We start from the raw sequence: 27,819 nt of genomic DNA, 5'->3' as shown, positions 1-27,819 counted from the left end.
TGCACATTTTTGCTAAAAATTCAAGCATACCCTATTTCGCCTAATTCGTGTTCAAATTGCAATATACGTCCATTTCGCCATTTTGAAAAATATTTTTGCAAAAATTTCAACTTTTTTTCTTGTTAATGTGTTCTACATCATAAGTTCTACTGGGGAAACACAAAAAAATTGGAAAATTTTTGCACATTTTTGCTAAAAATTCAAGCATACCCTATTTCGCCTAATTCGTGTTCATATTGCAATATACGTCATTTGGCCATTTTGAAAAATATTTTTGCAAAAATTTCAACTTTTTTCTTGTTAATGTGTTCTACATCATAAGTTCTACTGGGGAAACACAAAAAAATTGGAAAATTTTTGCACATTTTTGCTAAAAATTCAAGCATACCCTATTTCGCCTAATTCGTGTTCAAATTGCAATATACGTCATTTGGCCATTTTGAAAAATATTTTTGCAAAAATTTCAACTTTTTTTCTTGTTAATGTGTTCTACATCATAAGTTCTACTGGGGAAACACAAAAAAATTGGAAAATTTTTTGCACATTTTTGCTAAAAATTCAAGCATACCCTATTTTCGCCTAATTCGTGTTCAAATTGCAATATACGTCATTTGGCCATTTTGAAAAATATTTTTGCAAAAATTTCAACTTTTTTTCTTGTTAATGTGTTCTACATCATAAGTTCTACTGGGGAAACACAAAAAAATTGGAAAATTTTTGCACATTTTTGCTAAAAATTCAAGCATACCCTATTTCGCCTAATTCGTGTTCATATTGCAATATACGTCATTTGGCCATTTTGAAAAATATTTTTGCAAAATTTCAACTTTTTTCTTGTTAATGTGTTCTACATCATAAGTTCTACTGGGGAAACACAAAAATATTGGAAAATTTTTGCACATTTTGCTAAAAATTCAAGCATACCCTATTTCGCCTAATTCGTGTTCAAATTGCAATATACGTCATTTCGCCATTTTGAAAAATATTTTTGCAAAAATTTCAACTTTTTTTTCTTGTTAATGTGTTCTACATCATAAGTTCTACTGGGGAAACACAAAAAAATTGGAAAATTTTTGCACATTTTTGCTAAAAATTCAAGCATACCCTATTTCGCCTAATTCGTGTTCATATTGCAATATACGTCATTTGGCCATTTTGAAAAATATTTTTGCAAAAATTTCAACTTTTTTTCTTGTTAATGTGTTCTACATCATAAGTTCTACTGGGGAAACACAAAAAAATTGGAAAATTTTGCACATTTTTGCTAAAAATTCAAGCATACCCTATTTCGCCTAATTCGTGTTCATATTGCAATATACGTCATTTGGCCATTTTGAAAAATATTTTTGCAAAAATTTCAACTTTTTTTCTTGTTAATGTGTTCTACATCATAAGTTCTACTGGGGAAACACAAAAAATTGGAAAATTTTTGCACATTTTTGCTAAAAATTCAAGCATACCCTATTTCGCCTAATTCGTGTTCAAATTGCAATATACGTCATTTGGCCATTTTGAAAAATATTTTTGCAAAAATTTCAACTTTTTTCTTGTTAATGTGTTCTACATCATAAGTTCTACTGGGGAAACACAAAAAATTGGAAAATTTTTGCACATTTTTGCTAAAAATTCAAGCATACCCTATTTCGCCTAATTCGTGTTCAAATTGCAATATACGTCATTTCGCCATTTTGAAAAATATTTTTGCAAAAATTTCAACTTTTTTTCTTGTTAATGTGTTCTACATCATAAGTTCTACTGGGGAAACACAAAAAAATTGGAAAATTTTTGCACATTTTTGCTAAAAATTCAAGCATACCCTATTTCGCCTAATTCGTGTTCATATTGCAATATACGTCATTTGGCCATTTTGAAAAATATTTTTGCAAAAATTTCAACTTTTTTTTCTTGTTAATGTGTTCTACATCATAAGTTCTACTGGGGAAACACAAAAAATTGGAAAATTTTTGCACATTTTTGCTAAAAATTCAAGCATACCCTATTTCGCCTAATTCGTGTTCAAATTGCAATATACGTCATTGGCCATTTTGAAAAATATTTTTGCAAAAATTTCAACTTTTTTTCTTGTTAATGTGTTCTACATCATAAGTTCTACTGGGGAAACACAAAAAATTGGAAAATTTTTGCACATTTTTGCTAAAAATTCAAGCATACCCTATTTCGCCTAATTCGTGTTCATATTGCAATATACGTCATTTGGCCATTTTGAAAAATATTTTTGCAAAAATTTCAACTTGCTAAAAATTCAAGCATACCCTATTTCGCCTAATTCGTGTTCAAATTGCAATATACGTCATTTCGCCATTTTGAAAAATATTTTTCAAAAAATTTCAACTTTTTTCTTGTTAATGTGTTCTACCAACCTGGTCTCCTAGTTAAAATGATTATATGTATCTTTGTACAAATCAGGTTAAAATGATCGTGTCAATCTTTATAGTGCAAGTGAGAGACGGCTTAATTTAGCACAGTCCTACGGGCTTTACATCACGTTCGTTTGAGCAGCAGTTCTCGGCATGATCGGTCATCGGTGTGCGAGCATGTTGTACAGGGTACACCACGGTACGATATGATAGTGCATTGAATGGCGAGTTGTCCGAATTTTGAGCCATAATTTATGTTTAGGCCTACGACGTGGTGCTGGTGAATTAGCTATAGTTACTTGTGATCACTGTAACTAACTCGTGACCTTTTGGGTGCACGAATTCGTTATCAAATTGAAATTCATGGTTTTTGCATTGGTAAACCTCATCCCACATCGGAAACTGTTAACAAGGTAATGCAATTTATAAAATTAATAAAACATAATGATGATCATGTTGACATGATGCCGGCATGTTGATAGAGAAGTCTATTATCTCAATCCAGGCCACTGATATCAGTTATTTAACGATGCTTACGAGCATGTATGTGCCACGTTGGAAGCATGAAAATGTTTAATAGTGTGGTCATAATGGGACGAGCACTGGACTGGGACTTTTCAATTTCAGGTCATTTTCTGAGCCGATATGATGAGGTGTGTTTTGCTACTTTGTGGGCTAGTGTTCGGATATGCGTGAAGCATGCAAAATTTTGAAATTTTATCCCATTATTGTGCCCAAAATACGGCGATTTTCGTACTAAAAAGGTAAATATGCAGTACATTAATTGCTTTATTTTTCAAAAATTAAGGGATGACACCCCCACCACTGCTTCTGCCGCCTATTCTGTCGGTCGGACATCCGAGCATGAACCGGCTGACAATAGGACTGGAGTGAAAACAACATTTGCATCACTGAACTCTGGAGTGTATCACAATTAGCTATCGCACGTGCCAGGTTCGACTCTCTGCAAATAATAATATGCGATTAGTAGTTTTCACTCCAATGCATGAATGGATGTGACGTGGCCCGACCGAGAGAATATGATGCTGTGCCACGTTCGCCTGGACATGCTGGATAGAGCCCAGCAAATATTACAATACTGGGGCAATGAAGTCCTATTGATCTTTCGGTAGATCCCATAAGCCTTTGCTAGTACACCACAGACGTTGTCATTTGACATAATGATGAATTGCAATGCGCATCAGTATAACGATGTTCGCTAAACGATCAGGGTGGCGTCATGCTCCCAACTTCATGCTACCAACCAATCAGTCTAGCGGTCTTGGTCATGTCAACTCTAGTGTGATCGATGCAGAATTCAGATCCAGAAGTCAAATGACGACATCTCAGGTGTACTCGCAAAGGCTTATGGGATTTACCGAAAAGGTCAATACTGGACAGCGGCATTGGGCCAATATGTTTTCACACCGGCGTTGAACTGGGCCAGTACTGGTGCCATAGACCACTTGACATCATTGTTTATTTATAACAAAGGCGAGGGACAGGTCTATCGATATGAATGAACGAACCGCTACACGGTTCAATGGCTTTCTTGTACGATATGAAATTTGGTGGGCGATTTAAAATGCATGTGCCCTGAGCAAAATAGGATGCGTACGCACACTGCACAATGGAAATTACCATTCAAGCGCATACTGCCAGACAATGACGTCACATGTCAAGTGGTCTAGCTTGATAATATATATTTACCTTGCTGCAGAAATTGCCATTATGTGGGTAAGAGAGTGGATTACGCTTCGTTATTCTGAAGGGCTGTATTCCGAAGGACCGTTTTTCCGGAGGTTCATTACTCCGGATTTATAATAAAAAAGGTTTGTTCTGAATGGTCGTTATTTCGAATGATCGTTATTCCAAAGGGTCAATACTCCCAAATTTAATACAAGACTTGTTTATTCCAATTGAGTGATTACTCCAAATTTAAAACAAGGCTCCTTATTCTGAAGGATCATTAGTCTGAATTTTAAATAAAGCTCCTTATTCAGAAGGGTCATTACTCCGAATTTAGGCCTACATTAAGGTTCGTTATACTGAAGGGTGGTTACTCAGAATTTAGGCCTACGTAAAGGTTTAATTTGTTATTCCGAAGGGTCGTTACTTCGAATTCATTGTTCTAAATTCGGAGTGTTGAACCTTCGGAATAACAAGCCTTATTTTAAATTTGGAGTAATGGTCCTTCCTTCGGAATAATGACCCTTTAAAATAACGAACCTTCGGGATAATGGCCTTACGGAATAGCGAACCTTCGGATTAATAACCCCTCGGAAGAACAAACGTTATTTTAAATTCAGAGTAATGACCCTTCGGAATAACAACCCTTCGGGATAAAGACCCTTTGGAATAATGACCCATTAGAGCAATGACCCTTTGGAATAATGACCCTTCGGAGTAATGACCCTTCGGAATAATGAGCTTTGTTGTAAAGACCCTTTGGAATAATGACCCTTTGTAATAATGACCCTTCGGAGTAATGACCCTTTGGAATAACGGTCCTTCGGAATAACGACACACCCCCAAGAGAGTGAGAGTTATGAAAGAGTAAGAGAGAAAGGGGGCAAATAGCAGTCAAGATATCTCAATCGATAAGGCGTTCGACTATGGTGCGAGAGGTTGCGGATTTGAACGCTGGTGGTGCCTATTACGCTCTCGTGGAAAAATTGAGTTAGCTTGAAATTCCCCTGGACAAGGAACTTTAACCTGCTAATTGTCTCGTTGCGACCCGTACAAAACTTGGTGAACTGATCCTGGTTGCGAAAGTTATTTGTGGAATGTATAGGGTGTGGGCTCTTGAAGCAGCAAAGTGCCTGAATTGTTGTTAAATGGTTTATGGAATGATATGGGGCCATAGTGGTCAGCGACAACTTGAAAGTGTGCTGAGGCTTGTGGATCAACGTCTAGGCGTTGTGCCTGTGCGTAGCGCACTATAAAATCACTGCGCCTTTTTTTTTTTTTTTTTAAGGAGAGCAATTTTATTTGTCAAGCAATGGCGTGGCACTATGGCGGGAGGGGGGGGGCAAGGCAAGGGGGCCAAAAATAGTTTTCTTGCCCCCAAGTTTGCCCCCTCACTTTTGAGGCATCCCTTTGAGGTATCCCCTGAAATTCACTCCCCCCCCCCCCTCCCCCCGAAAAAGCTGCCGCCACTGTTGTGCAAACATTTTAGCCCATGCAATTACAGAGTCCAGTATTGGCCTGATAAGCAATGTTTTGCTGGGAGCTTTGAGTTACAATGTATCTCAAATAAATGTCACAATCAGTGAAGCATGACATGTATGGTTGGGTTGCTCTAGAATGAAAAGGGACTTAAAATTGTATCCCTGCTTAACCCAAATGATATTAAAGCTGTCAGCAAGAGATAAAGAACGCTGATAATGACGGGTATATAGCACCCGAAAAATTTGCTCAAATGACACACATTTTCAAATATGCCAAAATAATTCATTATTTTCAAAGTAGAGATCAGTGTTTTCACCAGTTTTAGCAATTGGAAAAACATTTCAAAACCAGGCTCTTTTCTAACTTTTCTAGTCCCTATCTTTCGTGAAAATTTCTTTGTCGCATTTATTTTCATTTTGCTTTAAATCAATACGCACTTTAGGTCAATAATGAAATCTGATGAAATATTAATGAAAAATGAAAAAGTCACCTCACCAACCTGGAAAAAAAAGTGATGATAAACTCGGAATTGACTTTCATGGGCCTAAGGGAGTGATCGTTATTTATGACAGGGGGGTAATGGGCGTTTTGAGAGGGAATTCGAATTTTTTTTGGTCTTGAGGGGGAACGCACAATTTTTCGTTGAACCAGGAGGCGGGAATGTTAAGTTTTAAATGGAGAAATTCAGGAAAACAAGGGGGGAATCCGAAAATTTTGAGCGGACGCGAGGGGGGAACACGAATTACCCCCCCCTGCCATAAATAACGATCGGTCCCTAATGGTACTTGTACATAATATTGTAAATAAAATGTGATTTTTTTTAATGCTATATGCATGTGCATTGGCTATAATTGTTTTGGCTTTAAAATGTTCTGTTTTTTAATGTTCACAGGGTGGCTTAGAACTTCATATTTGAGTAATATCTTGGGCTTGTAATCATACATGTGTGTACATCATGGATCCAGATCTCCTGAGTGCTATGTGTACCTCCTCTTCAACTACTACTACAACTACAACCACAGCAACTACAACCACAGCTACAACTTCTACCAGCACAGTAGATTATAGCAGGCGACGCTTAAACATTTGTATGTTACATTTCATAATTATAATCATTTGATGGTGGTTCCCATGGCAATACAATTTTCAGGCCTTAAAATTCTATTGATAATGAACGTGAGCAGGGTTAATGCACAAATTACATGTATATACACATTCACACACTTTCCGTACCCATTCAAATGCATTGTGAGTCCAACACATACAAAATGTTGAAACCGTATGTGCTCATACATGTATATATTCAGTGATTTGGGTCAACAAATCAGTGAAATTAAGACACACAAAATACTCTCAAGGAATGTGTTATATACCCCTTCGGATCACATTTGAAAGGTTAAAAAAATATGGAATACGGTATATCTCTTCAGCAAAATACTTAAAGCCAACCCTAGATTTGAGCATGACCCTATAGAGTGTATGCAAAAAACCAACTGGAATAGTATAACAATTGAAAAGGCAGCCATGTTGCAAGACAGTTCTAAGAAAACTTAAGATGAAATAGAGACGGGTCACTAGATCAATTCCACAACCATAAATAACTAGGACCATACGGGTCACATTTTTTGCCTTTTGATATGGACAGGTTATTTTAAAAAAATTTGCAATTATATAGCCAAATTTTGCTTCACTGTAGCCAAAAATCTTGCAGAGTGGGGGCATTGTGGGAAAAGTTTGAAAAGGCCAAAGATTATGATTTTGGTATATAGCGATGGGTTCAAATTTCTTGACATTTGGTATATTGATGGTCCACTTTCAAATACTCAGCTGGACACCCTAACACAAACCAAACTTTAGTATTTCAGGCAATAGAATATAAATAAAAAGTCCACAATATTCTTTACAACTTAATCTTCTTATTTTTATAGTGCATAATTATCGTATTTCTGATTGCATCATATCACCTTTTTTTATAATTATATCACAGCTTCAAGAAAGCGAACACTCAATCTAGATAGATTTGACGAGCTTAGTCCAGAGGAGCAACTGGTGTGTTTAGGTGTGCCAACCAAGATACCCAAGAGAACTGTGGTTGTTTCACAAAGACCTGACCCACTGTCTGGGATAAGAAAAACAAAGACTCAACCTAGGACACATGGACAGAGGAAAGGGAGTAAGTAATTGATGCGTAATATGGTAATTCATGCAAATTACATAAACACATCAAAAACAGGGAAAATATTGATTTTATCAATTGCTTGGTTCATCGCGGATGGCCAGTTGGAACAGATTTTCCCTGTTTTTATACATAAACACAACCAGGCAAAATCTTGAGACACTCCCCATGGGCGCATAAGTTATTAATTTTGTTTCACAGGGTTGCCATTTTGGATATTCAACGATTATGATATTCGGCCCTGAGTTGGTAAAATGCATCTAACTTGAAATTAAAATTGCCGTTTCGAGAAAAAGAACTTTAAAGTTTGAACACTTGACGTTTTTCATTTTGAATAAAATAAATTATTAAACAGATATAATGATCTCATTATTTGGTGGCATGGTGGTGATTTGAGGTTGTCACCATTGGAAAGAGCGCCCTTACATTACCCATTACCCATAATATGGATTTATCTCAAAATGTCCAAATTTCAAGTTAAATCGTTTTACCAAATCAGGGCCGCATTGTTAAATCCTCCAACATGAATATATATATAGCTTGCAAAATCTGTATATAAACACAAAATATTGAATTCAATTTTCATATCATACACCTATACCACAGCAGTATTCACAGGCCATTTTACTGGTTTGAAATCCCTGGGTAAGTTACTCAATCCTGGTTCTCACCCGGGTAAAGTCCCCACCCAAATTCCCGGGGTTTTGGCCGGCGTCAATTCCCATCCAATAAACGGCTTTGGGGACAAATTTCGAGTCAAATGCCGGGTCACATGATGTCAAGTCTCGGACCATCCACGGGTACCCAGGGGCCGGGGTTGCAATTGACAGATACATGGATATGTGTACAGTAATAGTTATGGCAACACTGTTCAACACTGCCAATTGTTGTTTATGAAGCTCTATGATTGTGGCCATGTGGTTTCTTTTGCAGTTTGGCACTCTTGTATCCAATGACCACTGTTTTACAGCTTGTTACCCCATTGACCCCATTTTTTTAAAGTTTCGAATCACCCAATTTTTATTTGGTAAATGTAATTGTACATTATACATGTAAGGGCCCTACTTCGCCCAAGCATAATCCTGCCACTAAGGAGTGCCCCACCCCCGGGTTTGAACAAATGGGTTTCGTGATGAGGGTTACGCCTGTAAGCAACATCACCAGACAAAATATTTTTATGGAATGTCATTTTTAAGGTTATATATTAAGTATTTTAAACTGTTGTGATTTTGTAGTTCACAGCATCTTACGAATGTTAGTGAGCTTTGGCAAAAACTGCATTGCTCAATTCATAGCTAGCATGTAGAAGACTTAAAATATCACGAATATACTTTTATAGGTCCTGCGGTTCTTGAGTTACGTTGTAAAGAGGGCTGAAACAACAACACTTTTGTAAAACGTACATAACTAATAACAACAATAAATTAAACAAGTTTGCCAAGTATACGATTTGTAGAGTGAACTTTTGCAAAACATCAAAGTGTTATTTTTCAATAATATATTGATCTAGATAATGAAAATCGATTTTTAGGTTGTTTCGACCAACAATAACTCGTCTACCCCTAAAGGCCTATAACTCAAAAACATGCCTGGCAACTTATCCGGGTTATTGGAGATGATGGTCACATATGTGTGTTTGGCTTTTTACGCAATCAGATCATGTGGGCTAATTGTACTTGCAGTCAGGGGTAATGGAAATGCTAAAACCAGATTTTTGTGATTTCTTTACATGTTCTCATTTAACAAACACTTCTAGTTCCTGTAATGTGTGTAATGGGGTAAATTAAAATCACCAATTCACCATGGTCATAAAACAGGATGTTTTGATGTTATTATCTCCCTAAATTCAACATTTATCTAATTGAGTGTATTCAAGCACCATGAATCACAAGCATTGTATACATCTGTACAAAATGCAGCAAAAACAATTGAGTTTTCAAATCATTACATGTAATCTGGTAGAAAATTTATATTTACAGTAATGTCATTGTTCAATTTGCAGAAGTCAAAAGTCGTGAAGAACCCAGAGGTGAAATAAGTATGAATGAAAGTGAACGTGCACCCACCTTAAATAATGTTTTGCATGGTGATATCCCTGATCCAGGCAGTAAGTATATCAGATTTCTGATCGATAATTATTCATAACCTCATTAATATACGCGATACATGCGATCCAATCATTTTTATTTATTTGCCAATACGCAAACCTTGAACACGGTTACTAATATTGGACAGTGGACCTCGCGCCATCAGCGTAAATATTAGTAACCTCTGCATGTGCTGTGTTGTGTGTCAAACAAATTGCGAGAATTGACCACAATATTTGGATTGTGTGCTACCATATTTGCACAGATTGTGATTCGCACTTAATTCTATTATTAGTCGTCTTGTTTTAACAATTTTTACGTTTAGCCTTTAAAAAAAATTTTAAGGAAAAATGTGTGTGTTTTTAGTGTGAAGAGATGAAAGTGACGGTTATGAATGAGGTTGATAACTTTGCATCTGTAATATGTCAGGCATTGTGAAAAATCTAAGCATGTTTGTAAACCAATCATTGGCTAAAAATCAATAATGCCAATTGCTAATAGCTCAGCGATTCAGCTATGAGTTTTCTTTCTAAATAAACAATCTAAATAAAGTCTGCACAAAAAGTAACTCAGCTGTTATAAATACGCCTATAGATTCAGAACTAATAATTGTTTTCACAATATTTCAACATAGCGGGAAGGATGATTTATTTACATGTACACGCATTTTGATACCCCATTCGTCAAATGCTGTTCAATATTAACAACACAGTAGTGCTTTTACATAAAAATACCCAAATATAAAAGTTGCAGTTTACAGCGATCAATGGTTATTATGCCAGCACTGTAAACACGTCAAGCCCGCCATTATCTTCGCGCTTACTTCAAATCAATACAAATAACTGCAACTTTTAAATTGGGGTATTTTTCTTTCAAAACACTGCTGTATTGTCAATATTGAACAAAATTGGACAAATGGGGTATCAAAATGCGCGTAAATAAATCATCCTTCTTTTTTATGTTAAAATATTGTGAAAATAATTATTAGTTCTGAATCTATAGGCGTATTTATAACAGCTGAGTTACTTTTTGTGCAGATTTTATATTGCCACTGGATTGTTAAAGTTTGAGTCTTTCAATGGTCTGTATAGAATAGTAAACTCAGGGACAAAGAGATCACGTTCATTCGCTGCATATATTGAGATGAATTGATTTTATTCCTACTAATAATAAAAAAAGACTACATGTTGTGATATGCTGGTGTAGGTTATTGTGATGTGATTATATTCTCAAACCCTTTAATATATTCCATTATGTTTGCTTTTTTGAGCAAAACATTTGTGAGACTTGCAGTTGAATATATTTGTTGAAAGAATACGATAAGAATGACTGTGTGTACTGAAATTCTACTTTTGAAAACAAAAACTGACGAAAAATTTAATTTTCTTGGGTTAGCAACGTTGATATTCAATGATAGATGATAATGAGCATGCGTAGATCATAAAAACGTTTCAGCTAATGAATTGAAATGCTGTGGTATGTTATCATCCAGGAGATGTGCTTTGCCTGGGTTGATCGGCCTATCTCGAACAAACTTGCCTTGCATGGCTGTTTAAGAACTAAAGGATCTGTGTTACTATCATGGCAATTTCGACACAAAGATATAGGGATGATGAGGATGTGCGGTGGGCAGCAGAGCCCGGCACTCAGCTGCAATTTTAACCCTGGAGGTCACCACCCAGAGGCCAAAATTACACCATTAAACAATGAGTCTTGAAAAAAATTGGTCCATTATAGCAAACAATTTCCAAATTTGCAAGATTTTCATCAAATGCCAACCAGCACTAAAAATATCCTAGATTCAACCATGCAGCCATGTCCATTACTTCAACATTTTTACTGTTGAGTATGCATTATGGATGTACAGGATATTTCTGTGCCTTTTATTCCCATTTTACTACCACATATTAGTGCGTTTTACATAGATAATACCACTTCTTTGCCCAATTATTTTGCATCGTTTCATTCAAGGAGGAGCATGTAGTTGTGTAGCCAAGGCATAAGTGACAGCATGTATTATGCTATTCTTCAACAGGGGAATAGGAATATTTCAAATGGAATTAGCACATCTATCCATCTATTAATGAATCTATTTAAAACTTGCCCTCCATCTGTGGAATATTCAAGATCAATCTTTTCAGAGGGTGTATGACATTTAAATGGAGCTGCCTAATGTTTTCATTCCATTTGAAATTCATACTCCCCTGTGGAAGATATTTACAAAATCTTCCCAGAGGTATATTTTAAATGGAATAGCCCATTGCGGAAACATCAAACATGTAACCAACATAATACTCCGTGTGGAATGTGGAATGGTGAGAAGAACATATAAAAGCTGCAGTGTTGCTCTAGCCACTTTCTCTATTTTTCCAGAAATATGTTGTACATGTTTTATTGATCTTTATTCCACATAGATGCTGAGATTTCTGAAGAGCTGGAGAGGCTCTTGGATGAGCTGAACAAAACTCAACCAAAGCAGGGCAAATCATGGGCAGATCGGATGTTCATTCAAGATGAAGTGTGGGAAGAATGTCGCCCAGAAATATATGCCACCCTACTTCAGACGCAGGTCATTCCTCCAGTGGACAAACTGTGCATGCAGTGTGGTGAAACAATATGCACCGTTAGGTGCATGGATTGCCTAAGTTTTCAGTGCAACAATTGTGATGTGAAAAATCACCAAGCCACATCACCATTCCATGTGCGAGAGGGGTGGGTGCGGGGATTTTTTGAGCCTCTCCCAAGTGGACAGGGTGTCAAGTACGGAGATGGAGATGAAGATAAGGAAACAATGGTTTATTTTTCATTTAGTGAGTATTGCTTTTACTTTTAAATCAACTTGATATTTAATTTCATGTTTACGATTAGTAGCAAAAAGGCTGCAAAATCAAGTTATAATATACAAACATTGACTGCTCAAGAGGGAAGTGTTACGAATTGTCAGTCTCATAGCGGAGCTGGATGCCACGGGTCTAGCTTGTAAATCAAATCCCATATGCTTTTGACATTACTAGTACAGTACGTATTAATATGGGATCAAAGTCTACAGAAGCCATGTGCTTTAAAAGATGGGGAAAGTCAAATAATAAATAAATATAAATATAAACCCATGTACATGTATATGATATCAATACAATGGGTTTCAAAAATACTAAAATCAAGCCAGATTATGTGCGAAAATGGAGCAATATTAGGCATGCCGTGATTTTCAACTGTTATTCACAATGGACAGGGCATGAAGAAACATGGTGGGGATAGGATACTTCTGATGTTAATATTGCCCCAGAAAATGCACACGGTGTGTGTAATAAGTCGTCATTGTGAGTTCATCAATCACACAGGTTTTCATACCTTGTAGTATTGATAGATGCAGTAATTTTTGTTCCATAAACACACCTCCAAGATTTAGCATAATACATACATATTCTATTAAATTTGTATTAACTTAACAGGGCAATATATACCGATAATGAAACCCGACGCATGCAGGCTTTGCGGATCCAGTAACCAGCTGACTCTGTCACCAACAGACGCATCCTATATTGTAGTTACTCTGAAAGGTAGGCTAGGCCTACATTATTTTATTGTACTCTTGTTTGGAAATAAATATAGTATCAAATTAAAATAATTTATTGAAGGTAATTGACATCTACTTTTGTGAAGTCCGTCAAATAGGTGATATTGCTTTGATATTTTAAACAGATTTCCCTGTTGAAACACATCTCACCTTGAGATGAAATAGTGCATTAAAAGTCTTTTCCATATCAGTATTTTAGTTGAGTGATTCCATGCTTGTTTTTTGTGGCAAATATTTTCCCAATTGTATTAATTTTCAGCCTGTTTGGGGGGTATTTTAGGTCAATTGCATGTTGTCTTTTAGGATATTTCACAAGCTTTGAATCACATACCTGGTTATTCGCTCTGTCACAATATCATAATATGAATAGAACAATATCTCCAGGCTTCTACTACTGTGTTAGAAACACTGGGACATTTTTGTGGAAGTGTATTACATTAAAAAGAAAATTAAATATCCATGGAACATGTGTTCATATGCAAACCCTTTCATATTGAACTGCAAAGATTTTGACATCCATTGTGCAATACATTGCCTCACTTTCACTGACCCAGACACAGGTTTTTGATGCTCAAAACTTAAATTCTCATGCCCACAATGAAAAAGTTGTACTATTTGAAATTGTTAATCAAACAATTCTTCCACAAAATGCTTTTAAAATATCTTTTACTGATATTTATTTTAAAAAAAGGTGGAAAATAATAAGCTGGCCAAATTCTCTGAGATAAATGTGTACTGCAAAACAAATGTTTAGGGCAGCTGTAAGACATATTTTGTCATATTATTTGCACCCATAGAAAAGAACAGATATAAATTGAGTGATTGTGAACATTTAATTGTCAGAATGCCATACATGTGAACACATAAATAGTAAAGAAACAAGAAATATGCATTATGACTTTTAAGCATTATAAATGTCAAACATGTGACACAATTTCTTTTCATACATTTAGGACGATTTGAGTTGCATCGCCAGATACCTTCATGTTCAAGCTGTGGGCAACAAGATGGTCAAAGTGAGATAGAGGACCTGCTATTGAGTGGCTTTTGGCCCGGTACATTACAAAATGTACAGTATGTTTTTGCTATAAGTTTGATGAGATGGTTTGACATCTTGTGCAAATCCTGTCCTGGGACATCATTAAGTGCTTTTGCACATGCCTTACAGGCATTTGGAACACAGGTAAGATACTGATTTATGGTTTCAAATGTCTTTGTGTTACCTTGCAGTTGCATTATCTTGTTTTTATGATGCATAAGGTAGATCCCATTATTATAAATTGGTTGTTTCACAATTGGGTGTAATTATTGATTACTATGTGTTGATAAAAGTTTGCTATAAAAGGTAATTGGTATTTGACAATGTGTATTGGACATTGACTAAAACTCATTTATTCCAATTCAACAATCCATATGGCTGATGGGAGTTGACATTTTAATGTTAGTGTGTATACCATATCATATTATTAGGTATGGGTTCTTTTTCTTTGATTACTTTCTGTCCGGTTTATTTATTTATTCATCCATTTAATCCTTCATTTTGGTCTAAATTCATTCATAGCATAATTATTCATTTAGTCAGTCAATCATTAATGCATTGTATAAAGCATAGAAAATCAGCACAGGCAATGAATCACATAAAATGATTGAAAAGCCCAAAAGGTGCAGCCCATCAGGGATAATTTATAGGTCAGGTTTACATGCAATGTTCTTCTGGAAAATTCAATTTTCATTATCTTTTTATTCTTGTAATTAAATAGAGCGCAATAATATTTGGCTGGTTTTTAGACATACATTGTACTGCCAAGTATTTCAAGTGCCTATATTAAGCTCAAAATTTTCATATGTGATTATTTTCTTAACAATGTGTTCCTTCATCTTGATATACTCTCCATTCCAGCAAAATACAGTACTAATTATTTTGGATTAAAAAAATATTATCCCGTTCAGCCATTTGAAACATGTTAAAAAGTTAAAGACCAAAATGGAATACTAACAGAATGTACAATTTTAAGGTGCTTTTTTCTTAAGGTGGTACTACACCCCGTGGTAAATTTGTGACTATTTTGCATTTTTCTCAAAAAATAATAACACACTGGTAACAAAAGTTATGTATATTATTGGGGCAAGGAATCCAATTACTACACTGAAATTTCAGTGACTCAAGCCAAGCGGTTCAGTATAATATATGGTAAGAAATACATCATAGCGGTACCTTATTTCTTATCATAAATAACGAACCGCTTGAAATTCCAGTGTAGTAACTGGATTCCTTGCCCCAATAATATACATAACTTTTGTTACCACTGTGTTATTAGTTTTTGAGAAAAATGCAAAAGTAGACACAAATTTATCGAGGGGTGTAGTACCCCCTTAATGTATTTATTAACTTGCGTTATCTGGAACATTATATTTGCTTATGACCACATGAAATAAGATCATCCTGAAAATTTAAACGATTTTGTTGACATACAACAAAAAATATAAGACCTCAAAACCCATGGTTTGTTTGTATGAGTATGATGGCTGCCATGGAAAATATCTCTATAGAGGAGCTGAACAATAAGTGCCTTTTTTCAAATGAATAGCGACAGTCTTAAACATTGTTCAATCTTTTAAGGTCAGCACATTTTATCTTCATAAATGATTATATTTCACCATGATATAAGTTTGGTAACATTAATCACTACCAATTTTGAGAAACTTGCTCCAACTCAAAGGTTAGCTTTACTGCATTGAGCAATATACTGTGTATGTGCATGGAAGCCATGATGTAGCATATCTAAAATGGACATGGTGGTCTGAAGTGCATAATTTGAGATGGGTTTTGGCAGGCTTAAACATTCTTTAATTTCATAACATCCTGTACATCTTGTCTTCAAAAATAGTTAAATTTTATGAGTATGTAAGTTTGCTTGTCTGAATCAATCCAAATTCTGAGATAATTGCGTTTCAACATCTGATGCACAGAATGGTGACTTCAAACTGCTGTAGTTCTCATCTCATTAAATTTTTCTTTAAAAAAAGTTGATATCTTCATAAAGGGAGGTCCTCTCTATTAATTACTTATTAAAGTTTGGTTAATGTTTTCTGCTGCAATCAGGAATTTCTTGAAACACCCTGATATATAGGCCTACATTTGGATCACAACAAGTACGCCATTTAACAGGCCCAGGATTTCCTGCATCGATCAGTTTCTCCATAGACAATTCATGTGTAAGTGCACGCACACAGTAAATGGGATATCGTTCTAGTGGCAACTGTATTGACAGTGGGTATCCTTACTATGAGTTTGTTCATAAATTAAATATTTTATGTCAATTTTGATAATTGTTTATTTATTTATTTGCACTTTCATTATACAAGATAGCCCTGCAGTGACAAATACCGCTATTCTAGGGGGGGCTGTTACAGTGTATAACTTAAGAATGTAAACAAAAGTACATTAAAAATGGAATAACATTAGCAGTACCGGAACATTGCACATAGAGAAATTGGTTAATATACAATGACAAAATTATATGATTACATAATCTGACTATAGTTTCTAAATTGGCCAATAGACATTGAATCAAAGTTGGAACGAGTGTCAATATCAACTGAGTTATTCCAAAGATTAGCTGCTCTGACATGAAAAGTTCTAAAACCAGAGTTGCTCTTGTAATGAGGAACAAGAAGTGAATTAGAAGAATTTCCCCTTGTACTATAATAGCTAAGAAAAAGAATGAGTAAAGTTGAATCCAGAACAAAGATAATCAGGAGCTTTCCCAGTAAGATACTTGAATAACATAACAATTGAACATGATTGTTCCAGCTTTGGTCTAATTTAATGTCTTAACCCTCTCCACGCGGGTGTTGAAGTGACTTCAGACGACAAGTTTAAAAACAAATTAAAAAATTTCAGAACTGTAAATTTTCATGACCATATTTGGAATCAGCATGAAAAATGCATTAAAATGAGTACAAACAAGCCTAGTATTGGTTCAGTGGTTCTTGAGATAGCTCTTGATATTTTTAGAAAATAGCTCAAAACTTGGACCTTTATGCAGAAGGCAATGGCCAGCACGCAGAGGAGTTCTTATGTCAGCAGAAAGAATGATTCTTGCAAGATCGTTCATAAGAACTTGCAACCTACTGGAAAGTGTTAGAGAGCAATTAGACCAAACATGGATACAATAACTAAAAGCGCAGCATAATAAGCGAATCGGCCATGCGATTTGCCAGGTAATATTTAACACGATGAATTACACCACATATTTTAGAAATTTAAGAAGCAATTAAATTAACATGGTGAGACCAAGCCATGTTACTTTCAAAAATGAGACCAAGCAATTTAAATTGATCAACTTTCTCAATGTCTTCACCATGTATCAAAGAAATATGTGGGGTGAACCAAAAAGCATTCACTTAGATTAAGAGTAAGTTTATTTTCTCCAAATCATTTAGCTACATTTGTATACTACAGAGGTTGTGATTCAGACTATTTTGAAGACTTAAAGGATCTGACGAATTAACAATTAGCAGAGAGGTATATCATCAGCATACATAACTGTTTTACACGTAAAACTATCAGAAAGATCATTTCCGGGGGTAGCACATCAAAAAATTTTGGTGTGTATGCTCCCCCGAAATTTTGAGCTGCGAACAGTCAAAATCAAGGGTCTTTCTTGGCTGTTTGGTTAAAAATCACCTGAAAAAACAAGAAATATGAGGAATGAGCAATTTTGTGGTCTTTTACAGCTGAAATTATCAACATCAAGGGTCTTTCGGACTCTATTTTGGTCATATAGGGGTCTTTGAGCCTTTGAAATCCACAAAAAAAAGGGGGGGTGGTCTTTCCAGGGAGCATACCCATATGGTCATTTGTGTTAAGTGCCCCCCCCCCCCATCATTTACATATTGGTTATACAAGATATAAGAAAATGTGTGTTCCAGCAGCAAACATAAAACACCCTAAAACACATGTTTTGGCCCATGTTTTCAAACATTGACTTATTAAAATTTATTGCCAGTTAGAACTAACTAAAGTATTAGGATTTAGATACATATATGGAGTAGATTTGTGCAGTATCTTGTTTTTGTTTTGATTCTTACAGGATTTGCCTATAAATCGAACTAGCTTGTCAAAGGTGTTGCGAGAATTTAGGTACAGCACAAGACAGCTTGACCTGGCTATGGAATATGATGCAATGACATGTCCTCCATGCGCAAAATACCAACATTCGGCCCATGTGGATGGCAATTTTAAGCTGTACAGGTACAAAAAAGTGCCCAGGTAAGATTTTATTTTTACATTCACCTGCATTTGCATAAAAAATACACCAAGTTGTCTGTGAGCACATTTTCCAATATATATTTTTCTTATAGCTGCATGAACGTTTTCAGAGCTATGTCAAGAATTCTTCATAGAATTTTGCAAAGATTGACAATTTTGGATGGGAATGTAAGAACGAAAAAAGCAAGGTACACCAACTTGATGTGGGAAAACAAATAAAGTAAAATGCAGACTATACAGTATGCAGGGGGCAAGACATTTTTGCCGAGCCAAAAGGGGGGGGGCGACAAGCAATTTTTGGCAAGCCGAGAGGGGGGGGGGCAAGTGATTTTGGCGCACATTCTTGGGGGCGCTTTAATTGAAATTTAAGGCTTAGGAAACCCGTACGGAAACGCTTAATTATGCAAATTTTCCTGCTCGCTGCGCTCGCAGCATGTATATAGACCATTTAAGGTTTTCAAATTCCAAACAATTTGGCATGTGCAAGGAGGGGGAGGGCAAAGATTTTTTGGCGGGCCAAGAGGGGGGCACAGCCCCTAATTGACAGGATGTAAATGTCAAGAGGGGGTCGCAATCAATAGAAGTGGGAGAGAATGAATAGAAAGGATTAGTGGACTAATATGTCACTCAAGATATAATGAGAAAAGTAGTGCATATTAAAAAACAAATTAATTTTTAAACCATACAAAATACATGTATAAAAAGGTCATTTCGTGATCAACAGCATCATCACTACACATAATGTTTATTTACAAAATATTTCTTACAAATTAATTCTTTTAGCAAAGATATACCGGGTAGTGAAATTTTAATTTCGTTGTTCTGGTATACCAGAAAGAAATTACAACACATTGTCTATGGAGCAGTGTAATACACATAATCATGCATAATTCGCAAATGCAAAATCGGAATCAACTGAAATTTTGGAAATAAGCTTTTTTCGTAGATATCTACTGGAAAATGTCATAAAAAGAGGATTCTAGGATCACAAAATACTCCTTTAAGAAAAGTGAAAAATAAGCCAAAAATTGCTAGATAAAACACAAGTCAATGAAGGTCTTAAATATTAAATAAAGTGTAGTATGCATACTGAAAAGAAGGGTAGTAGAAAACAGAGAGAAATTAAGAATGCACATGGTTATGAGTTATGCTTAAATGTAATAGTCAGAGTATGCAAAACGGGCAAGTGGACTACGGAGAAGTCTAATGGGTGGTCCGAAGTGCAGCTCAAAGATATAATTAGAAAAGGCATGCATGCAGCAAAAATATAGGCGTACAAAATACATGTGTTAGGAAAAGAAAAGAGCCAAAATTTGCTGAATAAACACAAGTTGAGGAAGGTCTTATAATAAAGAATATACATGCATGCAGAAAAAAAAGGATGGGGGTTGCAAGCAATTGAGGCCTACAGTGTGAAAGCCACATGTAAGTTGACACATCAAACATGTACATGTAGGCCCATTGCAATTAAGTGAGGTCCACAGGCCTAAAGAAATAACATAGATACACTGGCATGTTAATTTTTGCCAAGTTGTTGGGTTGTCTGAAGTTTAGAGATCTAGTTTTTCTCAAGATCCTTAGTGTCAGTCAATATACACATGACAGTTATGTGATTAGCAGTATGTCTTGGGAGGTTGAAATATTTAGCTACTGGTGTATTTCTGTTAAGACAAGCATCGGCACAATGCTCAGTCAGTCTGGTTTCCAGGCTACGACCAGTCTCTCCCACATACTGCACTTGGCAATTAGCAATGGCAGCGTCACAGAGAGGGTTTCTCTTTTCATTGACCACCATCTCAAACCACACGTCATTGCCCGGCAGTATGCGAAATATAGCAATTTCCATTGTTCTTTGCCCTGCGTACGCATCGTAGTTTGCTCAGGGCACATGCATTTTAAATCACCCACCACATTTCATATAGTACAAGGAAGCAATTGAACAGTGTATCGGTTCGTTCGAGCATATCGATAGACGAATCCCTCGCCTTTGTTGATAAACAGTGATGTCAAGTGGTCTATACCGTGCCATCTTATGTTCAGGATGATATAGATTTCCTACGCACATGGGCCCCTTAATAACATGAAATAAACTCAAATCAAGTCAAATCATAGAGAACCCCCTTCTCTGAAGATCCAAACAAGAATAATTTTGGTCCGTTGAGTACATTTATGTAGGTGTGTGTTTATGTGGGTAGGGGTGTGTAGGAGCTTGTAGGAGGGTGTCTCTATGTTGGTGGGTGTGTGTGTACATGTGTATCTGGGGATGGGGGGGTGTATGTATGTCATAAAATACACAAACAACATAATAATGTTATTACATGATTTTATTACTTGGATTTTCACACCTCAACACTGATGATCATAAGTTAAAATTGCTAGTGAATTTTGAATATACATGTACCATATCCATTCCATTAACCGCCCATGCCCTATAAGTGCCCATCCAGTGACTTTACAACAAGTAAGCTGTGATATTATTACCTACAAATCAAATCTGAATCTTGGTCTGAAACATATGTCACACTGATGATGATGAATGAATATTTTGGGCCATTGTTTTAATTTACATATTATGCATTTAATATGTAAACAATGTAAAAATTAACCACCCACCCAAAATGACTTTGATAATCACCTGGGCGGTTAATGGAACAAATACAGTATATATTAACAAAAAATTTAAAAGCGCAGTGATTTATAGTGCGCTACGCACAGGCACAACGCCTAGATGTTGATCCACAAGCAGCACACTTTCCAGGTTTACCACTAATGGCCCCACATCATTCCACAAACCATTAAACAACAAATCATGGACTTTGCTGCTTCAAGAGCGCACACCCTATAAGGCATTTCACAAATAACCTTCGCAACCGGGATCAGCTCCCCGAGTTTCGTACGGGTTACAACGAGACAATTTAGCAGTGAGTTCCTTGTCCAGGGTAATTTCAAGCTAACTCAATTTTTCCACGAGAGCGTACTAGGCACCGCAACCTCTCGCACCATAGTCAAACGCCTTATCGATTGAGCTAACTTGACTGCTATATCATAATGTCATTGTGGTTTGTGTGTTGATGATTAAAATCAACTTCAGTCATTCGTATCTCCATGTGAAATAATACATTATATACAGTGATTTTGTTTTATACAGTGATTTTTTTTTTTTTTTTTTGTAATAGGGGACAAAGAATCTCACCTCATGTAGGAGTTTTTATTGCACCCGATGAAGATGTCAAAGAGCATACTGACAAGGTCTATGGTAAAGAAGGAGAGGTAAGACTAAATGGTGAATGGGCCAGTACTATCACATACAGGGTGTCCCAAAAGTCTTGATACCATTTTGAACCGCCATATCTTTTATTATGATTGGCCAAGGGAGAATGAAAATACATGCATTTATTCGGATACCAAACATGATACATTTTCCTTTGTTAAAGCCTTAATGTATGATTTCCGTCAAATTTTGATTTTGTTATTCTTTATTCAAAATGTTGAAATAATATTAGTAATAACTGACGGTAAGGGTTGCTGTTAGTTTTAGGTTGAAATAACAAGGTAAAGTGAAAGAAATCCCACTGGTTATTTTGGCCATTTAACACGCAGTTCTATGGGGGGACATATTATCATAATTTTTAAATTATGATAATATGTCGAACTTTAGGGAACAACCCAAAAGATCGATGACGTCCTATAAACATAACTAGTTTCGTTTCTCAGCCGATCTTCTCCCTCCCTGCTAGAAACGTAATAATGACATGTTGAAAATTTTGACATAATAATGACACATTCTTCAGACCGATGTTTTTGTACAAACGTAATCGAGTATTTTAACACCCCCCCCCAAACGAAACTAGTTTCGTTTATAGGACGTTGTCGATCTTTTGGTTTGTTCCCTTACTCTGTTGGCCTACAAAGACAACAAATTTGGCTGCACATGATTCCATTTAGGTGCCAGTTGGAACATGTGTAAACATTACAAATATGCAAAAAAATCAGGTTTGAAAAAAATTAACCAATTTCATATTATAAGATCATACATTATGGCTTTAATAAGACATACATGACCAATGAACAATACAACTCAAAGGCGACATGTCCATACTAGTAACTAAAAATTTGTGTTTCTCGCTTTTAGACTATGCACCTCACCTTCTTTTATAGTAATATTTTGAAGAAAAATCTCTGTTATTCTGTTATGATATGGTTGATGATGATAAATTGAAATCATTTCTTCATAGAATAGAATATATAGAAAGAATTCTATGGTATCTGTGCATTTCAATGCACCACAATACAAATTTATGATGGGGTGGTATCGGTAAGATGACGATTAATATCATGTTTGATTTATTCCACAGGAAATTTCTTACTTTTAGCATAATTGTAATGCCCAATAGTGAAAGACTAAACCTGCCCTGAAGTCCCGGCCTGAAGTGCTTTAATTCAGTTTTTAAATAAACCTGATGATTCTGAGTGATGGCTGATGCATGTGTATTATTGAATCATTGACGTATAAAAAACGGTATAAACTATGTGTATATCACTATACACCCTTTTCATAATTGACCACTTTATTGCCATTTGCAGCAGTGGCATAGCGTGGCACAGTGTCATCGCCCCGATATCTTCATGGCAGAAAATGCCATGGTAGGTTGAATCCACAGCCACGCATGGCATTGTGTTACCATCTGTTTAATAGTTTTTAAATGCATAGTGGGCTGAAGGACATCCGACTAAGGCTAATGACATTAGCTTGTGACTGACCTCTGTACGGTCAGCGAGCATACATTCGCCATTGTCATCTGCTTATAGACTGCCTCTGCTATAGTCTCCTACACAGCCAGTTTGTGTCAGTTGGTCTGACACTCGTCGATCCTGTATGTTCGTGATAGCCACATACAGTCTGGCCCGAGACTACCTCCACGAGGGTCTACGCTGCGCTATTTAAAATCTTGAATTTTGGTCACTTTTTCAGCTCAAGACACAAGCTACTCTCTCAAAGTGCAAACTAACGACTATCATATCTGTTCAAAATATATATTCAAGTGCAAGGAACCACATCTGGTTTCTTTATATGAAATCATTTACGGGAGATATTCATCATTTTCCACCCGGTATCCAAAGATTTATCGTCTGAATATCAATCGTGCATAGCACATTTACGTGTATCGATCCCATGTATTCATTTTAGTGTCTCTGGTTGAATAATGTAATTATTAACCGGGCGATGTCGGTGTGCGTGTGTCATCCGATTGGGGAGCACCGACCCTGATTGGGGGCACCGGGTCTGATTGGGGGCACAAGCCATTTTTTGGCAATTTTCCTATGGTATTTTTAAATTTTGCAACCGAGTGGGGGGCATGTGCCCCGTGCCCCTATGATGCTATGCCACTGGTTGGCGGCGTTTGTCTCTGCCAACTCCAGTATGGCTGGAGTTAGTGAAGCGGAAAATTGAAAGTGAGGCTAAAGATGTAAATTACATACCGTACGCCCAATTATGCACACTTAATTAGCTAAGTAACTATAAGGACTATCTACACCAGGCACAAAAAAGAAACTCGTCAGTTATATTCATCCTTGCTGTTCAATAAATTGATAATTTTGAATTATTCTGAAATATACATTTTGTTAAATAGACTTTTCTTTCTCATATTTGACACCCTGTTCGTGAACATTGAGCAAGAATTGACCAAGATATGCACCTCCAAACTCTCAAACCCCAAAATGAAAAGTTGCAATTTTAACGATTCAATTGTGCCTGTTACACTGTGATTTATTGATTAGCCCGTGGTGCTTGTGTGCAATACAACGATGCGTTCCCATTGAAAATCGTTGAAAATGCAACTTTTGATTTTGGGGTTTGAGGCTTTGGAGGCGCATATCTTGGTCAATTCTTGCTCAATGTTCACGAACAGGATGTCAAATGAGAAAGCAAAGTCCAATTAACAAAATGTATATTTCAGAATAATCCAACATTATCAAGTTATTGAACAGCAGGGATGAATATAACTGACGAGTTTCTTTTTTTGCCTGGTGTAGTTGAGACTGGGTACATATAAGTATATCGTGTTTAGCATCTTGCTCATTTTAATCTACGTAATTGATAAGGGTTAATTTCTTGAAAAAATAAAATGAACTCTATATTTATAGCCTCTAATTAATTATGCAGATTCAAAATCATAAAATGCGAAATGTAATATACTTCTAGTTTACTTATATACTACATATGCACCAAGTCGCTGCTATATAGTCCTAATAGTAATTTAGCAAATTAACTTTACATAATTATTGGGCGTATGTAATTTACATCTTTGGCATCACTTTCAGTTCTCTGCTTTGCTAAGTCCGGCCTAATAGGAGATAGCAAAGCCAAACATTGCTAATGGCAACAAAGTGATCAATTCTGAAAAAGGTGTTTTATCTGATGTCTTATCTCTACGTCTCAGCTGTGTGAAGCTTAACAACATTCGGTGTAAATTGACGATAACTATAGGCGATGGGAAGAAATAGCAATTTTACCTCGTTTGGCACATAAACAAAAGGGGCCATAATGTGACCAGTGAAAACTAACATTTTGTGGAAAACAAATAAGAATGTACTCTGCTGTTAAAGTGTTATAAAAGCATCAGTGACATTTTCTGTACCATATAAATGGGAAATATACAGGTCACTGGCTATCTAGTGAGGAAAGAAAAGATGTACATGTATTTCTTTTCTTTTTTGCAGCACTGGGTCCGATGGTGCAATTAGAGAAAAACCTTGCCCAATTTCAAAATTCAAATGTTTCAGCAAATTTTGTTTTTCTGTAAAAATTGTACTGTCAAATACTTTTTTTGCATTTTTTCATTTTGAAATAATTTTTTTTCTACTTCTCTTTATTCATGACTAGGATTCTGACAACATGTGTGGCGACACGGTATGGAAGGCTGCCCGGTCACAGAGTAATAGCAAAGCAAAGCAGGATGAAACCGGCTTGGCAGTGGCTGGGTGCCGCCATACACTGGCGCAGAAAGCAGTCAACATGTTTCGGGGAGATATACGGGTACCCCCATTACCTGCATCTCAATTTCATGATGCATGCAGGTGTTCAATACATGTGGCAGGATGTCATGTGCAAGTACTGGCCATGGGCCGAAAAGAGGCAGGAGACATCTGCATTTATACAGGCCACACAAGACATGAAACCAGCACTATCAGTCATGCATGCCAAAGCGCATGCATGGGACTGTCAGGTGAGTTTTTTTTTTTTAAATTTAATTTTATTTCTTTATGTTCCTATTTTTTCCCACCTATCTAATGGAAATAGTATAGTTTACACCGGCTCCAGTGATCTATTTAATATTCTATTGCATGGCTTTGTGGATATTGCATTAGTTCTTTTCTTTTTCTGAATACATTTGAGTCAATATTCATGCAAATCTGAGAAACTCAAACTTTGAACCAAGGTTGTACAAACTGAAACTTACCCCTGACCTTTAAACCATAATATAACTACAGTCTACTGAATTGTAGCTTCCATCAGGAAGAATATTACCTATTTCATGTCCATCAATTTGAGATGGGAATGTTTTGTGCAAGGTTTTATAGCCATAGATATAGCACCGGTAACAAGTCTATTGAGTAGCATTACGTAATATGCATTGTAACATCTTCCGTCCACAAAAGAAGGAACTATGCTTTCATCTATATCAACTGTGCTGCTAAAGTTGCCTATTAATTTAGCTAATTCAAAATCAAGGCATCAAAATAAATATTACTTAAGGGAACAACCCGAAAGTTCAATGAAGTCCTATAAACAAAAGTCCTTTCGTTAGAGAGGGAGGGGGTCAAAAAGTCTGATTATGTTTGTAAAAAAAGTAGTTAAAACATTGGTCAAAGTTGATCTTTTTTAAGGATTTGATATATCATTTTCAAATTTTAATATTGTCCAAAGTACGATATTGAAATTTTACAGAAGTTGCTTCAAAATGGTTTGAAATTAATATGGAATGCATGCAGTACTCACAACCTGTTACTTGTAACTTCATTTTTAAAGCAGCTGTAAAACATTTTGATTCTCTTTTATTTGCAAATCCAGCAAGTCCTAACTTATTTTCATGCCAAAAAAGTATGAAGGAAATATTCTAAAATAAAATACAATATTTGTTTCTTCCATAAACGTGATCAATATCCTAGTATTGTCACACCCCTCCACAACCCTATGTACCATAGCGACGGCCACTTTATCATATGAATAATAGGGTTGGAATTTGTAATATTTGACACTTATGTTAGAGGGCAGGGGGTTAGCCTTCTAACGAAAGGACTTTCGTTTATAGGACTTCATTGAACTTTTGGGTTGTTGCCTAACCCAAATTTGTGTAGTATATCTTCAATTACTTGTCAGAAGTAAATGCATGATAATGAGAGAAATAGCCAAAAACAGATAACAAGCTACAAAACTGACAATTTACATTATTTTGCCAAAAATACACTATTCTAAACAAAACCGCATAAAATCTATTTTACACCAAAGTGCGAATTAGGGCAGTCAAATTAGTATTGTTTCATGGAGAATGAATGCCAAATTAATGAAATACACTAATATTATGATTACCCGGAATCGCCCGAATTTTACATCAAATAACAAAATATGTGAAATTTTCTTCACATTAATCTATCATAGCCGACAACAACTGTAATCATTTAAATACAGTTGAAGTCTTGTGAGAAGCCAGAATCATCGTAAAATTTCCCCAATATTATTTAATGGATTTGACTTTATACCATTTAATAATATTGACGTTTTTTCTATTGATAAAATTAACATACCATGTATTTTGTGTATTGATTTTCAAGCAAGAAAGTATGTGGGTATAGTGAGGCAATGGGAATAATGCCAGTATTAAGGATAAAAAATGCTATTTCAAGAAGTATATTGACTGATTTCTAAAATATTCATTGACTATTAATTGGAGTTTTTGATACCAAACAGGTCAAATGGGGTGGCCGCTATAAAGAAGGTGCCGGTACAGGAACAGGCGAGGAAATGGAGCAGCTGTTCAGTTACTTATCAAGATTAAATTCCACAACTAAAAACATGTCAGCAGCAGGTAAGTGCTTGAAAAATAAACTAGTCATTTCACAATAATGAACCCGTAAGTTTTGGACTAGTCACA

At 35.9% G+C, this 27,819-nt stretch overlaps 1 protein-coding gene across 1 annotated transcript in view; it reads left to right on the top strand.

Annotated features, from left to right (window-relative positions):
• Window positions 1-6,446: 6,446 nt before the first annotated feature.
• The window catches only part of LOC140145419 (uncharacterized), a 40,251-nt gene continuing 18,878 nt past the window's right edge, over window positions 6,447-27,819 (top strand). The window contains 11 exon segments of the mRNA XM_072167139.1: window positions 6,447-6,637; window positions 7,537-7,722; window positions 9,728-9,832; window positions 12,227-12,622; window positions 13,265-13,372; window positions 14,343-14,572; window positions 18,486-18,664; window positions 21,841-21,934; window positions 25,551-25,687; window positions 25,689-25,893; window positions 27,636-27,753. Of these exon segments, the coding sequence (XP_072023240.1) occupies window positions 6,505-6,637; window positions 7,537-7,722; window positions 9,728-9,832; window positions 12,227-12,622; window positions 13,265-13,372; window positions 14,343-14,572; window positions 18,486-18,664; window positions 21,841-21,934; window positions 25,551-25,687; window positions 25,689-25,893; window positions 27,636-27,753 (1,891 nt within the window). The 5' untranslated portion in view covers window positions 6,447-6,504.

The sequence above is a fragment of the Amphiura filiformis genome, unplaced genomic scaffold (genome assembly GCF_039555335.1).
Source record: "Amphiura filiformis unplaced genomic scaffold, Afil_fr2py scaffold_260, whole genome shotgun sequence".
Lineage (NCBI taxonomy): Eukaryota > Metazoa > Echinodermata > Ophiuroidea > Amphilepidida > Amphiuridae > Amphiura > Amphiura filiformis.
Note: the sequence above shows the minus strand (reverse complement) of the source record. Positions and strands in the feature narration are given on the sequence as shown.